The 17,441-nt window shown below is 40.4% G+C and overlaps 1 protein-coding gene across 1 annotated transcript in view; it reads left to right on the top strand.

The window, feature by feature from the left end:
* TMEM132B (transmembrane protein 132B) overlaps positions 1 to 17,441 on the top strand; it is a 650,066-nt gene that overhangs the window by 253,319 nt on the left and 379,306 nt on the right. The window contains exon 3 of the mRNA XM_027853582.1: positions 5,931 to 6,077. Within this exon, the coding sequence (XP_027709383.1) occupies positions 5,931 to 6,077 (147 nt within the window). The remainder of the gene's footprint in view (positions 1 to 5,930; positions 6,078 to 17,441) is intronic.

Below are 17,441 nucleotides of genomic sequence, written 5' to 3'. Positions count from 1 at the left end.
AGAGAGAGAGAGAGAGAGAGAGAGAGAGAGAGAGAGAGAGAGAGAGAACACATAATGAGTCCCTGTTGTAAAGTGATTGAGGCAGGCAGACTTCAAGGAAAAGCCAAGGAGCTGAAAGGAGAATGGGGGGAGATCACGCTCCCAGAGGGAAGGAAACAAATGTCAAGCCAACAGAAGGGTCCCCTGAGGGGCTTCATCTGTGCCCCTCATAGCCAAGGACGAATACAGGAGCTAGGTTCACATGAGCATCATAGTACATGATAGAACCAGAATGGGAAGGGACCTCAGAAGTCATCTAGCTCAACATCCTCATTTTACAGAGGAGGAAACTGAGGCTCAGAGAAATTGTGACCTGGCAGGTGATAAGTGGCATATATAATATATATGTATATGTATGTGTATATACACACACAGACACATATGTAATTACATATTTCCCAATTACGTGTAAAAAATTTTAACATTCATTTAAAAAAAATCTGAGTTCCAATTTCTCTCTCTCCCTCAGCATCCTTTGAGAAGGCAAGCAATGTGATATTGATTATACACATGAAGTCATGCAAAACATAGTTCCATAATAGCCATATTGCAAAAGAAAACACACATAAAAATGAAAGAAAAATAAAGTAAAAAAAGTATTCTTCAGTATTCATTCAGAGTGAATTCTCTGTTGATAGCATTTTCACCATGAGTTCTTTGGAATTGTCTTGAATATTAAACCAGAAAGAGCAAAAACAGAGAATGAAAATTATAGACCAATTTCATTAATGAATATGGATGCAAAAATTTTAAATAAAATACTAGCCAGGAGACTGCAACAATATATCACAAGGATTATTCATGGTGACCATGTGGGATTTATATCAGGAATGAAGGAATGGTTTAACATAAGGAAAACTATTAACATAATTAATTATATAACAAAAGTAATAAAAATCACATGATTATATCAATAGATGGCAGAAAAAGTTTTTTTGACAAAATAAAACACTCATTCCTATTAAAAATACTCAAAAGTGTAGACATAAATGGATTTTTCCTCAAAGTGATAATAATTATATTGAGCTCAATAAAATAATTTGGTAGTTTAATTAGGATGGTATTGAATACATAGATTAGTTTAGGTAAAATTAATATTTCTCTAAGTGTTTAATGAAAAAAAATGTAAAGAAAGGAGGGTTAGCATTACCAGATCTGATACTATATTATAAAGCTTTTGGAATAAGAATACACTGGCAAAAATTGTTGGGAAAGCTGGAAGACAGTCTTGTAGAAATTGGGTGTAGATCAATTATCTTATACCATTTACCAAGATCAAGTCAAAATGGATACATGACCTAGATATAAAGGGAGATATCATAAGAAAACGAGAAGAACATGGAAAACATTATCTATCATACTTATGGATGGGAAAAGAATTTATGAATAAACAAAAGCTAGAGAACATTGTGAGATGTAAAATGGGATAATTTTGATTACATTAAATTAAAAAGTTTTTTTTAAACAAATAAGACCAATGTAGCCAAGATTAGAAGGAAAGCAGAAAACTGGGAAAAATTTATAGACAGTTTCTCAGATAAAGGTCTCATATCTCAAATACATAGAGAACTTTGTCAAGTTTATAAGAATGAGTCACTTCCCAATTGATAAATGGTCAAAGGATATAAACAGGCAGTTTTTTGATGAAGAAATCAAAACTACACATATTTATATGAAAAAATGCTCTAAATCATTACTGATTAGAAAAATGCAAATGAAAACACCTTGAATTATCATTTCACACCTATCAAATTGGCTGCAATGATAGATGGGGAAAATGACAAATGTTGGAGGGGAATATGGAAAAATTGGGAAAATAATACACTATTGGTAGAACTGCAAACTGATCCAACCATTTTGGAGAGCAATCTGGAATTATGCCCAAGGAGTTATGAAACTGTGTATACCCTTTGACCCAGGAATACCACTATTAGGTCTGTTTCCCAAGGTGACCAGGGAAAAAGAAAAAGAACCTTTATGTTCTAAAATATTATAGCAGTTCTCTTTGTGGTGGCAAAGAACTAGAAATTGAGGGGATGTCCATAAGTTGGGGAATGGCTAAACAAGTTGTGGTATATGATTGTGATGGAATACTACTGCGCTGTTAAAAATGATGTGCTGGTTAATTTTAGAGAAACATGGAAAGCCTTGCATGAAATCATGAAATGTGAAAGGAGCAGAACCAACAGAACGTTCTATACATTAACAGCAATATTGTTTGAAGAATAACTGTGAACGCCCAAGTTATTCTCAGCACTAGAAATACTCAAATCAACTATAAAGGGCCTATGAAGGAATATGCTATCCACCTCCAGAGAAAAAAACTGATAAATAGAAGTATACACAGTATAGTTTTACATATATTTATAAATCTGTGTTAAATGGTGGCCTTCTCTAGTGCAGGGTGAGGGGGAAGTAAGGGTGACAGCTTGGAACTGGAAATGTAACAAAAAATAAATTAAATTAAATTTGAAAAAAAATTTGAAAAAAAGAATTGTCTTGGTCAGAGTAATTAAGTCTTTCACAGTTGATCATCATACAATATTGCTCTTACTGTGTACAATGTTCTCCTGGTTTTGCTCACTTTACTTTGTATCAGTTCATATAAGTCTTTCTAGATTTTTCTGAAACCATTCTGCTCAGCATTTCTTATAGGACAACAGTATTCCATCACAATCATATACCGCTACTTGTTTAGCCATTCTCCAACCGATGACCATCCCCTTAATTTCCAATTTACCACCCCAAAAAGAACTGTAAAGCTAGATTTGAAACCTAGGTCTTCCTCCCACTTACCTTTCTGTCTATACAAAAAGTTATGTCCTGGAGAACTAGATTCTTTCAGATCCAAAACACCCATCCTGGGATCTCCTGTTGCCCTGATCATCACGATATCCAGGCTGACTCTAGCCATACTTCCTTGTCATTCCAATCTTCCCCTATTCCTAGTTTCCAATTCTGGAACTTACTGTTACTGGAGAGAGTGTATCCATTTCCTTTCCTGTGACTCCACTCAACATCCTGACCAAAATACTCCTTCCTAGGCACCACTCCTCTATAAAGGTTGTCTCCTCATTAGACTATAAGCTCCTTGAGGGTAGGGATTATCTTTGCTTCCATCCATCTATCCATCCATGCATGCATCCATCCATCCATCCATCCATCGTTTGTTCATCTGTCCATCTGTCCTTTTGTCTGTCTGTTCTTACATCCATATACCTTTTCATCTGTCTGTCCTTCTGTCTGTCTGTTCCTCCCTATTTCTCTGTCCCTATCTTTCTCTCTTTTCCTCTTCCCTCTGCTGCCTTCTTCTTCTTCTTCTTCTCTCTCCCTCTTTCTGTCTCTTCCCTCTCCTTCCCTTCTTCTCTCTCACTAACGCTTACCTATAGTAGCTAACAACAATTAGCAAATTAATCCATTTGTATTTTTTTTGTCAAGATTAATCACAGAACTTTAGAGCCTGAAGAGACCTTAGAGACTGTTGGTTTTGTTAATAAAATACTTCGTGAAAACATGTTTCAATTCATTCAAATGGGCTTAAATAATAACAATAATAGCATTTATATAGCAAAGGAAACTGAGGCAGACAGAGGTGAGGTGACTTGTCCAGGCCACATAGCTAGTAAGTGTGTGAGAACAGATTTGAACCCAGGTCTTCCTGACTCCAGGCCCCAGAGGCTCCATTGCCCGTGCCTTTTACATTTCATGGTGATGACCCTGATTCGGCCAACATTTAGCTTTCTGCCTGATGTAGAGTGGAGGTGTGAGCAGATGCTAAGGGAAAGAGGTGCAAATGGAACCTCTGCATGCATTTGGAACATTTTAATCTCTTTACTAATATCTTTTATTTTTATATGACTTTAATTTCAGAATCTATCCCACCCCTCTCCCTGACCCCAAAAGCCATCTCTTGTAACAAAAGATTGAAGGAAAAGAATGAGAAAAACCAAACCAAACAGTTCAGGAAACATGTTACTAGAACCCGACACCATCTGCAGTAATAGCTAGTATTTCTATAATGCTTTAAGGTCTGCAGAGCACTTTACATATATCATTTCATTTGATCCTCACGACAGCACTATGAGGTGCTGTTATTCCTTCCATTTTACAGAAGAGAACATTGAGGCCAGAGAGTCTAAGAGACTTGCCCGGGGTCCCAGAGGAAAGCTTCTAGGGTGGAATTTGAATTCAAGTCTTCTAGACCCCAAGTCCAGCACTCCATTCACTGCACCCCAGCTATCTGTTGTATACCCATCATCCCTCACCTCCACAAAGAAGGCAAGGAAGATCCGACATGAATTTACTGATTGCTTTTCTCTGCATCCTTCACATTCAGCAGACATTTAGCAAACACCTACTACATGCAGAGCGCTGTGCCAGGTGCTGGGAGAAATATACCAAGATGTAGTCCTTGCTTACAGTCTAATCGGGAGCATAAGAAAGGAATGCACAATACTACCTAATAAATACCAAAGAGGAGGAGACACCCAGGTTTCAAGCAGGAAGGATTTTTAATGCATGGAGTGGAGGGGAAGGAAGGAGAGAAATCAGTTACTTGGCATCCTCCTAACTCTACATGGACTCTTTTCCCAGAGGTAGCATCTCCCTTGGCACTGTGTAAAAAGTGATGCAGAGGAAGGATCCATCACTTGCTAAGTTATGAAACTCCATGAACACCGGCTCCCATTGGCTTTAGGAGAGCAGAAGGCAAGCCAATCACAATTCCCTGCTAAGTAGAGTGGCTAAACCTCAGTACTGTGGTTTCATTTTACCAGAAGTCAAAGCAGTCCCTCTTGACTTTACTTAAAATTAATTAAGTCATGGCGGCAGTAGTGGTGGGAGAGGGGGGCTGGGTTGAGGAGTTCGGGAACCACAGTAGGTAAGCTTTCATCCTAATTGTGCACTAGATAGAAATACCAAGATTGCATTTGGACAACTTGAGCGCTACAAATGAAGACCCTACCATGACAGTGGGGACCCATTCCCATTGTTATAGTAGCCTGGGGGTCATTCTGGGAACGATGAAAAAGAGGCAGGTGGGGGCCAATCTGCCAGTGAGGACATTGAGTTCTCCTTGTCCTCCTTCTCAATGACAGAAGTCTTAGCTCCCTGCTTGTTTTCTTCAGAAAATTAGCTCTGCGCATGCCATAAATCTCCAGTGGCCCATTTTGGCTTCTTATGTCCAAGCTGGACTTATTTTCCTCTTGGGGGGAAATCTATGGTTACTTGGCAGTGACGACATTCCAGCTTTCTTTTGCTAGTTAATTAGTCAACAAACATTTTATTAAGCACCCACTATGTGCTAGGCACTGTGCTAAACCTCAGGGATACAAAGAAAGGCCAAAACACAGTCCTTATCTTCAGAGATCTTCCATTCTGGTGGGGGAGAAAACATGTAAATAATTAAATACATGTAATACATATACAGAATTTGAGCTTGGTGGCATGCCTACCTCCTTTTCAACATCTTGGATATGCAAAGCCACACCACTTAGGTGAAGTAACCCTGAGTGTACCTATTTATGGTACTTGGTGATGGACATATCCTCATCTCTATCTGGAGGATAAACATTGCAAATTAAATAAATTTCAATCTAGGCACACCTGTTTCATTTATATCAGGCCAGTGCTACAAGAGTGGAGACTGTTCAGGTTTCCAATGTATTGTTTAAGGAGAGAATTAACCTGCATCTCATGTCAGGAGACCTGTGCTTCAGTTGCGTGTGATGCAGATGGTTATTATAGGCCCAACCATTTTCTGACATTTTCCCCAGGGGTCTTTAAGGGAGGGGTGGCCATGCAAGTATCATTTCCTTCAGTGATGGGTCCTCTTCCCGTCATTCAACATATATTTGGTGCTAGCTAAAGTGCCTTGTTTTGTTCTCTAACAGCATAAAAGCTGCTCCCAGGCTGAAGATCATGGCTGTGAGAGTCAGCAATGAAGACGAGTGGGAGATCCAGGAGGAAATTGACAATGGAGAGATGCAGACAACAGCAACCCTTGTGTGTGTGGGCCATATTCCAGATATTGAGAACAGGTAAGAAAAGGCCAGACACTCCTGTGCCAGGAGGCCTGTGATAGCTGATAGAGAAATAATGCATTCATTTTTCTGATGGGTCTCCTTTATGGCTAATAGAATTGCTATCTTTTTAGCTCATCAGCATAGTGGCGGCCATATAGCTCCTGAATGGCTACATTACGCAGATATGTTATTGCACCAAGCTTTCTTCTTTGGGCTTTTTATTCATAAATGACCTAATTACAGATGTGGCGTGGGACAGAAATTACCCAGCTCAGAGTTGCTGGGGGTGAGTGGTTGGATAACATTGTGGCTATAGAGATGACGGTAAGGGGTCATGGATTAAAATGGGGGAAATAGAAATGATTTAGGAGGACTGAGGGAGATGGGCTTTTAGATTGCAATAGCTGTTGGGTAATTTTTTGCTAGCACTTTGTGCAATATGTCCCACAGACATCATTTTGGCTTATTGCCCATGTTGCAATGATTGGAAAAAAACCAAGACCCATTAGATTCCTGAGGAAGCTAGGCAGTCCCCAGTTGGCTGCCATGCTTTGTTAGAAGCCAGAAGTTTATCCTTTTTTCTTATCGTTATGGCACTCTTGCAGTCATTATCTTTGCTCCCTCTCCCCTCCCTCCATATCCCTTTCTTAAATGCTATTGATGATAGACAAACCCTTTTGATGAGCCAGAGGTGGGATAATAGGATGACGAAGGACCCTGAGTCCTTGACAGAAGGAGATTGGTTGAAGACACTGGGCATGTTTAGCCTGGGAAAGAGAAGATTCAGAGGGGTACTCACTAACTGTTTTCAGATATTTGAAGGGCTGTCATTTGGAGGAGGGACCGCACTTATTCTGTTGTTCCCAGGAGGCAGAACTATGATCAATGTGTAGTAGTGATAAAAAAAAAAAGTCAATTTCAACTCAATGTCAGGAAATGTTTCCCAACAATTAGGGCTGCTCCAAATAGAATGGATTGCCTTGAGAGGCAGTGGGCTTCCATCCTTTGCACAAGCTAGGCTAGCACCTGTCTGGCATGGTGTAATGGGGGATTCCTGTGAGCTATAATTTGTATTCTATAGGCACTGAGGTAATTTACCATGTGAAATTCTATGATTCTGTGATAATGTGCCTGGTGCTAGTCTGGGGGTTGGGGACACAAAGACAAAATGGAAAATACTCGCTGCCCTCAGAGAGCTTACATTCTGATAGACTAATGCATCCTTGGCTCATCCTTTGGCAAATTTGTGTCACTCAGCTTTAGGGCAAATTTTTCTTCTTTAGCTTTTAACACAGGGTCTGGTACTTAGTACCTACCTTCCTTCCTTCCTTCCCTCCCTCCCTCCTACTCTTTGTTCCTTCATTTTCTTTCTTTCTTTCTTTCTTTCTTTCTTTCTTTCTTTCTTTCTTTCTTTCTTCCTTCCTTCCTTCCTTCCTTCCTTCCTTCCTTTTCTCTATCTATCTGTGTGTCTGTCTGTCTACTTTCTCCTGTTGAGGGTGATGAAGCCCCCAGCTTCTCTGGCTCTAATGATTACCTCTCCGCTTTCCCCTACATGCTCCTGTTCACATAACACTTTCATTTGCGTGGTCCTTTTGCAATTGTCTCCTTGAAGTTCTTCTAGTACCCTTTGAAGAGAAGGTGAATCCTTCCTATTGCCCCAGTGCTACTCCTATTTGATATATAAATACTCTTTGTTATTTAGCTCCCATTGGCTACCAGAATGGGAAAGAAAAAGTTTTACTTCCCTGGGGGAAAAACCTCCAGATTTTTTTTTTAAAAAGAGAAAGAAACATACCTTGGGGTGGTTTAAAAATTCTATTCCCATTCATTCTTGGTATTTCCCTTCCTCTCAAATTTTTTCCCTTCAGTAGGGGATAATGGAAAGAACATTGACTAAGTCCAAGGACTTGGGTTCCAATCCCATTTCTGATGTTTGTGACTTTGTACAAATCAGTCATCTTCCTTGAGCTTCAGTTTCTCTAACTATAAAATGAGAAGATTGGACCAGATGACCTCTGAGATCCCTTCTTGTTCTTGTTTCTCACGTTCTCTTGCATGGCTCTGTGTTAGTCACAGGTCGATACAGTTCTACTGCTAGAAATAGCAAGGGATAGGAATTTTAGGGAAATGAGCCCTCCAATTGGACTGGAAGGGGGAAAGCCTGGGTTTAAATCCTACCTTTCACATTTACTAGCTGTGTGGCCATAGATGAAGCGTTTAACTTTCTCTGAACCTCAATGTCCTCATCTGTAAAGTGGGCATAACAATATTTCCTACCTCAAGGTGTGAGGTTTAAATGAAGTATATAAAGCACTTTTTGAACCTTAAAGTGCTACATATGTGAATAATTAATAGTCATACTAGCAATTCACTTTGATCACTATTTATTAAATACCTATTCCATGGAAGGTATACTACTGGGACTGTTGACACAAAGAAAAAAAAATCATCTTTAGTTTCAAAGAGCTTCCATTCTACTGAGAGTAGATGTGAGGAAGAGAGTGGAAAAGATAACAACATAGACACAAATAATTATAGGCCAAGGAAAATTGAGAAGGAAGAGAACATTAATAGCTGGGGGGGGGATCAGAGAGGGCTTCATGGAGGAGGTGTAATCTTGGTGTCACCTTAAGCCTTTTGGATGGAAAACAAAGACTCTGACGGGCCAAGATGAGGAGAGAGGGCATTCCAGGCATCAGGACTGGCTTGTGCAAATGTAAAGAGGTGGCTGGCAAAATATCAGAGCGAGAAAAATGAGAATCAGACAGCAGGTCCAGTAGTAATAAAATCAGGTAGTGACATGGTCATTTAGTCATTGACTAAGTGTGGAACAGGTAGGTGGCTCAGTGGATAGAATTCCAGACCTGGAGTCAGAAAGACTAGCGTTTAAATCCAGCTCCATGTACTTACTACCTGTGTGACCCTGGGCAAGTCACTTACCCTCCGTCCACCCTAGTTTGCTCATCTATAAAATGGTAATGAAACAACACCCATCTCCCAAAGTTATTATGAGAATCAAGTTGGATAATGATTGTAAAGTGTTTAACGTGGTTCCTGGCATGTAGTTGGCCTAAGTTATGCTGACCAAAAACCAGATTCGTTCTGAAGATTGGTACGAGCAGTTTTCTCACAATTATACGTCTCAAGCAATCCATATGTCTTGTCTGAAAACTGATCAATCATTTACTGTTTCCTTGTCCTTTGATTGAATACAGGCACTTGGGGGGAGTAGGACACCTCTTTTTCTGATTTCAAGGAATTGCATCTGTTCACTCTCCCCTTCCCAACTTGGAAAGTCCCTAATCTTTTTTCCAATTAGAAATCAGATTACCCAATTTTGTATCCAGATCAATTGTTTTCTTTTAATTAATTGGTATTTTTTTGATTATTTTTAATGTATAAAAGCCTGTCTCCCTTGTATTTGGGGCCTGGCACCAAAGCTGAGGAAGGTGACCAGTCCTGATTTGTTATGCATTTGGCATGTATTGCTTAATAAATCGATACAATCAGAAGCTTGAACCTTTGTTTCCTCAGTCATTTCATCTTTCACCTGCCACATAAATAACTACTGTGTGTACATACAAGATATAAACAGAGGAGATAGAAGGTAACCTCAGAGCAGAAGGACAAAGGAGATAGGAGGACAAAGAAGGCCCCCTAGAGAAGGTAGGATTTAAGCTGAGTCTTCAGAGAAGCCAGAGCAACCAAGAGGTGGAGAGCATTCCAGGTCTGGAGAATAGCCCAAGCAAAGGTGTGGAGATGAGAGATGGTGTGTCGTGTGCAAGGAACAAGAAGGCCAGTGTCCTTGGAGTGTGTAGAATGTAAAGTGTAAGAAGCCTGGAAAGGTGGGAAGGAGCAATTATAAAGACTTCAAATGCTAAATAATGTATTTTCTAGTTGATCCTGGAGGTAATAGGGAGCCACTGGAGTTTATTGAATGAGGGGGGTGGGTGACATGATCAGATCTGCACATTGGGAAAATAATTTTGACAGGTGAGCGGAGGAAGGATTGGAGCAGGGAGGGACTTGAGGCATGGGGACCAACCAGAAGGCAAGAAGAGGTGATGAGGACCCAAAATGGGATTGCAACTGGGCAAGTGGAAAAAAGGGGGACGTATATGAGAAATGTTAAGTTAGAAACAACAAAATTTGGCAATTGATTGGGCCAAAATTAAATGAATTTCTCTCAATCTACTGTTAGTTATCTTTTTAAGGACATATTCACATTGATAAGTGGAGGTCTCTGAGGCTGTGTCTACACATGCAACCAGGGTGTTGGTGCTGAAGAACAGCTCCAAACAGCTGTGTGTGCATAGACACATTTGAGGCAGTGTGCTGATTCAGCTACTGATGCTGCAGGCAAAGTCCCCAAGCTTAGCAAGATAAACAGGAGAGGTGGGCTTGGCAAATAACACTCTTTCTGTGGCTTGATGATTTTGGAAAGGATTTGTACGGTTGAATGAAGGTGCAGAAGCTGATGAAGAGTCAGTTACTGCTGACAATGGAGTGTAAACTGTATTCTACCTCCAGTAAGCTCTTAAAGTGACTTAGAGTTGGTGACAATTAGGTTAAGGTCACAGGTTTGATTTACACATGGAGCTGTTAGCTCCCCACCCGACGGAGGCCACAGATTACATTTCTAACCCCAGCTAGTTCTCTTAACAAATGTAGGCCACTACTCAGCAAGGATAATTTGAAACTTAATCTAGTAAGAGCAGTTTTAATAGGGATAGGTCTGAAGGGCTATACTTGGACTAAAAAAAAATAAATTTTACTGTTAAAGGATAAGAGATATAGCTGGGCAATAATTGGCAAGAAAGAGACCTGTGGATATTAGTGGACCAAGAGCCCAGTGAGACAGAAATATGTCATGACAGCTGAAAAAGCTAATATCAGTTTAAGCAGCATGAATAAAAGTGTAGTATGCATAGGTGGCTCAGTGGATAGAGACCTGAGCAACAGGATGACATTTAGTCCAAATCTGGCCTCAGATACTAGCTGTGTGACCCTGGGTAAGTCAGTTATCCTGTTTGCTTCAGTTTCCTGATCTTTCAAATGAGCTGGAGAAAGAAATGGCAAACCACCCCTTTGTCTTTGCCAAGAAAACCCCAGATGGGGTCATGGAGAGCTGGACACTACTGAAACGACTTAACGACCATCACAGCAAAACATCAGACCATTCAAAATAAAATGAGCCCCCAGAGGAAACACCCCACCACTCTTCATTCAGTATGAATGAAACTTGTGGTCCTTCTAGTAGAGATTGTAGATGATGTCATAGATTTAGAACTAGAAGGAACCAGAATGGTCCTCTGGTCCAACACCTTCATTTTGCTTATGAGAAAACAGCTCCAGAGAGGGGTGGCGATTTCCTCAAGGTCGTCCAGGAAGTGGCAGACCCAAGATGCAAAGCTACATTCTTTGACTCCAAATCCAGTGCTCTTTCCAGGAGAGCACGTTGTGTCAAGGTGGATGTACCAGTAAATTAGGTGCTAGCGTTCTGCCTGTGGGAGAGTTCCTCTCTTTCTGCCAACAGTTTCCTGCTTTTTATTCACCTCCAAGGAAAATGTCCTAATACCTTTTTCTCCTTTACTCTCTTCCTTTGCATTTCTAATTTGACCTCTCTTTAGCTGTCCAAAATGCCAGGCATCTCTACCTGGGACAGACAATTTATGCCTATCCAATAACCCTGTAAAATACATTTCACAATATAAATAAATAATCGGTCCTTTTTATACTTTTTGTTGAACTGTGTTATCAAACGAGATTTGAAAAACTGGCTCCTGGAATGTGCTGGGCTGCTAACAAGGTGAATTTATGAATATATTCCTAACAAACCCTGCTGCCAAAAGCTGTAATCTCCAAATTGTGACAAGCCTGAATGGAATGGAGTTTTAATAGAATATAATGTACAAACTGCCTGAAACACCACGATAAGAATTTAAAAAGTGGTGTCAAGAAAGGAGCCAGTGCACTCTGTGAGGATAGCAGAAAGGTCTTAATTTAAAATGTTTTAATGAGCCCTCATTGTGAGGAAATGGTGAGTAATGAAGATGAATAAGCATGCGATAAAGGGGTCAAATTGCAGAAGGGAGGAGAGGAAAGATTAGAAAAATAAAGCAGATGCAGAAATCATGCTGAGGGATGAGCCCCAGGGAAAACTATAGCGCAGACTTAACGCGGGGAGCTGGGATTCTGAATGACTTGAAGGCAAATGGGATGGATTTGTGTTTTTGTTTCTGGAACCCAGCCCATTCTGTCAACTTTGGACATGTTCAGAAGCCACAGTAACCCAATGGTTGTTCTGAATGGAAGGTAAGAATTAAGTTGCAAAGCTTGGAAAAGTTCTCCTGGCATGAGACATAGAATACTGGGTTTAGAGTTAGCAAAATCTCCATACTGCGACTTCCTAATCATGTGACCCTGAGAAAGTCACTTCACTTCTCTGGCTTCAGTTTGCTTATGTGTAAAATGGGAATAATAATATCTATAGTGCCTACTTCAAAGAGTGGTAATAAGGTTCAAAAGATAAAATCTTCATAAAGCTCTTTGAAACCTCAAGTAGTATATAAATGGCATTTGTCTTTGGAGTAATTTTTGCTTCTACTTTTGATGGCACAATAGTAAGATTGCAGCACAAACCTCTCCAAAGAAATATATGTTCAGTCCTGTTCTTACCCCCAGAGCAAATTAAAATAAAGATCAAAGGCAAATATTTACCTTAAGTGCTACAATATTTGAAAATCTGGAACCGATCTTTCAGGAGTTTCCATTTGCATACTTTAATTAATCCCAAAATATTAAACCTAATCTCACAAAGGAAAAGTTCACAGTGTTAATTAACTTGAGACCTACAGCTTTTGTGAAATTCAACAATTCAACACAAAGCAAAAAAAATGGTGTTAATAAAACTAAATTACTGTGACAGGTAGAATTTCATGGATTAGTGAAACATGAACGAAGCAGATTCTTTCATTGTTTTTCCTATTCTTTGCCCAGGTTACAGAAAAAAAGAGTAACTTCAGAGGTTTGAAATGGATTCACTCGGTGCTGTGAGGTAGACCAAGTTTCTTCTAACTTGGTCTGTTTAGCCCTCCTTCCCCTCCTTCCTCCCTTCCTCCCTTCCTCCTATTCCCTCTCTCTCTCTCTCTTTCTCCCCATTACTTTTTCACTTCTCTCAAAAGACTTTCCTGATAGTGGAAAGATAGGATCTACAGAGCATGCTTTTGAAAATCTTGGGGGTCACACACACACTCTGATACTCCACCTTCTTTCCTAAATATATTCATTGATTCAACACTGATTGTCACTTTCTTCTTTTGATCTCACTTGGCAGTCAGAATCCTGAGATAATACAGGTGCAACCTACACTATGCAGAACCGACATTTGAAAATCTGAATGTGAAAATCTATTAATAAGATGAGTCTTGATTTACAAAATGATTCTCCTTAGATTTCTACAGGTAGTTGAACAGCCTTAGTGTATTCATTCATTCATTCATTCATTCATACATCTGTCCAAAACCATTTGAAAACTCATATGTAATACATATGAATCAATTTATAAAAATTATGGGGTACATATGCATCTTTGGAAAAACATAATGTCTATTAAATAAATTTGGGTCCATGAACTTTTTTGTTTCACAGTGGGAAGATGGGGAGGGAGCTAACCTGTGAAAAAATCTTGTGAAAAAGTTCAGAAGTACTCATTTAATCCTGTCTAGCTCAGTATGCTACTCACCCTCAGTTCAGGGTTGGGAACTTTAGTTTTCTTTCCCTCTTCAGGGTGGGGGCAGGGATGTGCTATGTGCCTTGCAAGGTCTTCTGATTGGGTCTCTGCTCGTCACTCAGCTAATCTACCATCTCACATTCTAAATTCAATTAGAAGGATCAGCCGAAGACTCCAAATACACTCATAGATGGTGGAGCTCAGAAAGAGTGTTCTGCGAATTTATGGGAGGACGTGGACGAGAGTCATAATGAATGGGCAAGCATGGATTAGGCTGCCATCTACACCTCTAGAAGGAATACCCACAGTGATGAAATTGTAAAGTGCTGGAGTGTTATAATGGTGTGTGTGCACGTGTGTGAGTGTGTGCATATGCACGTGTGTGTGTGTGTGTGTGTGTGTGTGTGTGTGTGTGCGTCTCCAAATGCTTTTAGTTGGTCTGCAACTCTGGTCTGAGATTTCAAAGAACAGAGACAGAATCCCATACTCAGTTGGTATTACTATGGGATTTATTGATAGTATCCAAACTGATCTGGTGGATCTGACAATACATATGCCCAGGTCACCTCGCTGCCACCCTAAGTTTCAGTGAGCCTAATTTGGATCCTGAGAGGCAAGCCAGGACAATGTTTCAGGAGAAGCCCAGTGTTCTCAAGACTGAAGGCTGCACCCAAGTGGCTTGGAGTTGTGAAGACCTGCATTGTTTAAACTCAGGAGGACAAAGGGAGACTTTTTATAAATATACCACCTCATGGAAACCACCTTTGAGTCATGAGTAAGCCAGATAAGGACAAACATTGGTGTAATTGGTAAAATTCCTTTGGTCTTCAGGTCTTCAAAAATTCCTTTGATTTTCACGGACTCATCAGTCATTCTAGATATAACCATCTACATGTACCTCCTTTTCCCTTAGGAGAAATCTGACCAGATGTGTCAGTTATAATCAAACAGGGCTGTGTGATCTATCTCTCTATACTTAACTATCTTTTCTGTCCCCTGTATTAGGGTAGATCGCAAAGAGCTCTGGATTTGGTGTTGCAAGATTTGGATTTGAATCCTGGTAACCCTATGTCCCAGGTCTGTCAACTTGGCCAAATCACTTAGTTTCTTTGATCCTCAGTTTCCCTCACTGTCAAATGGGACCAGTAATACTTGCATTGCCTAACTCACAGGGCTATTGTGAGGGTCAATGGGAATAATAACTCACACTGCATTTTGAAAGATTTACAAAATACATTTTTTTCACAACTTCCCTATGAGCTAGGTCATTCAACGATATCATTCCCTTTTTACAGAGGAAGAAACGGACTCTCAGGGAGGTAAATTGACTTCCCTATGGACACCCAGATAGCAAGTATTGGGGCTGGGCCCAAACCCAAGGTGCCTGGTTACAAGCCTAGTGCTTATCCCAGTCTACCATGCTATACAATCAGCCTACTCCTTGACGAGACAGCTAGATGACCCAGTGTGTAGCGTGCATGACTTAGGATCAGGAAGGCCTGAATTCAGATCCTGCCTCAGATACTCACTGGCAGTGTGAGCCTGAGCCAGTTATTTACCCCTGCTCATCTGTAAACTGGGTATAATAATAGCACCTACCTCCCAGGGGTATTGTAAGGATTAAATGAGGTGATGTTTGTAAAGTGCCAAATAAATACTACTTATTATTTTTAAAGAGAAGGGAGGTACTAGTTTGTCCAAGGGGAATTTTGCTCTGGCATCCTAAAGTCATTGAGTGGCTCTCCCAATATGTTTACCAGATTCTCCACCCTCAGAGCATGGTGTCTGGAACTAAGAAAGTTATAGTCCTGTTCTACAGTGCCCTGGTTAGACCACATCTGGTATATTTTATTCAGCTATGGGTACTATGTTTTTGGAAAGTACATTGGTAACCTGTAGAGCAGACCTGCACAACATATGGCTTGCGGGCCATTTATAGCCCACCGAAGGATATTGGGCAGCCTTCAGAAAATGTAGGGTTGCCACTGTGCACTCTCTTGTTTGTCATGTGACTTGTGGCAACCAACCATCGTCAGTCTGTTTCTAGTCTAACTTATCTGCAGCCCGAAGTTTAGCCTATTTTTAGTTTGGCCCCTACTTACTGCTAGGTTGTGCAGGTCTGCTATAGACTGTGCAGAGGAGGGCAGTTCCGATGGCAGAAGGCCTGGAGACCATATTATATGTTGCTCAATTAAAGGAACTGGGGAGATTTAGCTGTGGGAAGAGACGACTTGGCTGATAGCTGCTATGTTTAAGAAGCAGAAGGGATGTGATGGGAAGGGGGATTAGCCTTCTGCTTGATCCCAGAGAACAGAGCTGGGAACAATGAATGGAAGCTTCAGAGAGATCAATTTGGGCTTGATGGGAAATAAAAAGTACCCTAGAATTAGAGTTTTGTAAAAGTGGAATGTGTTGCTGCAGATGGTGGTGAGTTTGGCCCCATCCCCACCTGAGATATTCAAGCAAAATCTTGACGATCCCTTGTTGAGGAGATTGTAGAGGGGATTCTTGTCTAGATATGGGTTCTAGATTATCTCCAAGGTCCTTTGTAACTCTGAGGTTCTGGGATCCTGTGAAATCCTTGTGATGAAAATTGAGGATACATGAACTAATTTACCTACTCTGTGGTTTTGGGAAGGATGGCTCTCCAATCCAAAGTCGCAGTAACATTTTGTCACAAATACTAAGGGTAATTCCCAAGATCATAGTATATCTCTTTGGCACTATGTGTCTGGGGTTCTGCATAGGTCCCCTGGGAAAGTGAGACTCACCAATGAAAGATGAGAATTTATTGATTGTTTACAGATTACTGATTGTATACAGGTTATTTTAGGTCCTTTTTTGTGGGGGGAGTATTGTTTGTACTGTTTAAAGGCTCCCTTCAGTCCTCTGCATTTTTTTTTTGTGGGAGTGCCTCATACCTTGATATACACACTATTACCCTGAAGACTTGTATAGGATCAAGGACCCTGTTCTATATATCCACATACATAAAGACAAAGATATGAATGATAAGAAAGCTGTCTTTGGAGATTATGAAGTGTACCCTGGAGGAAGGCACATAACAAACCAAATATAGCTATCTTTTGGGGGTAGCCCTCAAATGTGAACCTTGTCATTGTAAATACAGAACTTTGATGTGCTTAGCCACAGGTTGCATGATTATATAGCACATCATAGTTATATAGCACTTTACTGGCAGATCTCATTTGATCTCCACAACTATGGATCAAAGACAAGCATTTATTAAGTGCTGAATGTATGCCAGGCACTAAACTAGAGGACGGGGATACAAAGACAAAAATGAAACAATACCTACATGCACTGAGCGCTCTCTCTCCACTCTCTCTCTTTGTCTCTCTGTCTCTGTGTGTCTATTTCTCTCTATTGCTCTCCTCTCTCCGTCTCTCTCCCTGTTCTCTCTCTTTGTCTCTGTGTCTCTGTCTCTGTCTGTCTGTCTGAATGTCTCTCTCTCTGTATTTGTATGTGTGTTTACCAAAGATAGATAGGTAGTATAATTTACCAACCTGTGGGGAAGGCAGTACTTGTTTTACTACCCCCTCCCATTTTACTGATGGGAAAACAGGTTTTGAGAAGTGAATTAACTTTTTCAGTGTCACACCGTTACAAAGGGAGAAGGTCAGGAT

Source organism: Vombatus ursinus, unplaced genomic scaffold (genome assembly GCF_900497805.2).
Source record: "Vombatus ursinus unplaced genomic scaffold, bare-nosed wombat genome assembly UNPS02009994.1, whole genome shotgun sequence".
Lineage (NCBI taxonomy): Eukaryota > Metazoa > Chordata > Mammalia > Diprotodontia > Vombatidae > Vombatus > Vombatus ursinus.
This window is presented reverse-complemented; position numbering and strand designations above follow the sequence as displayed.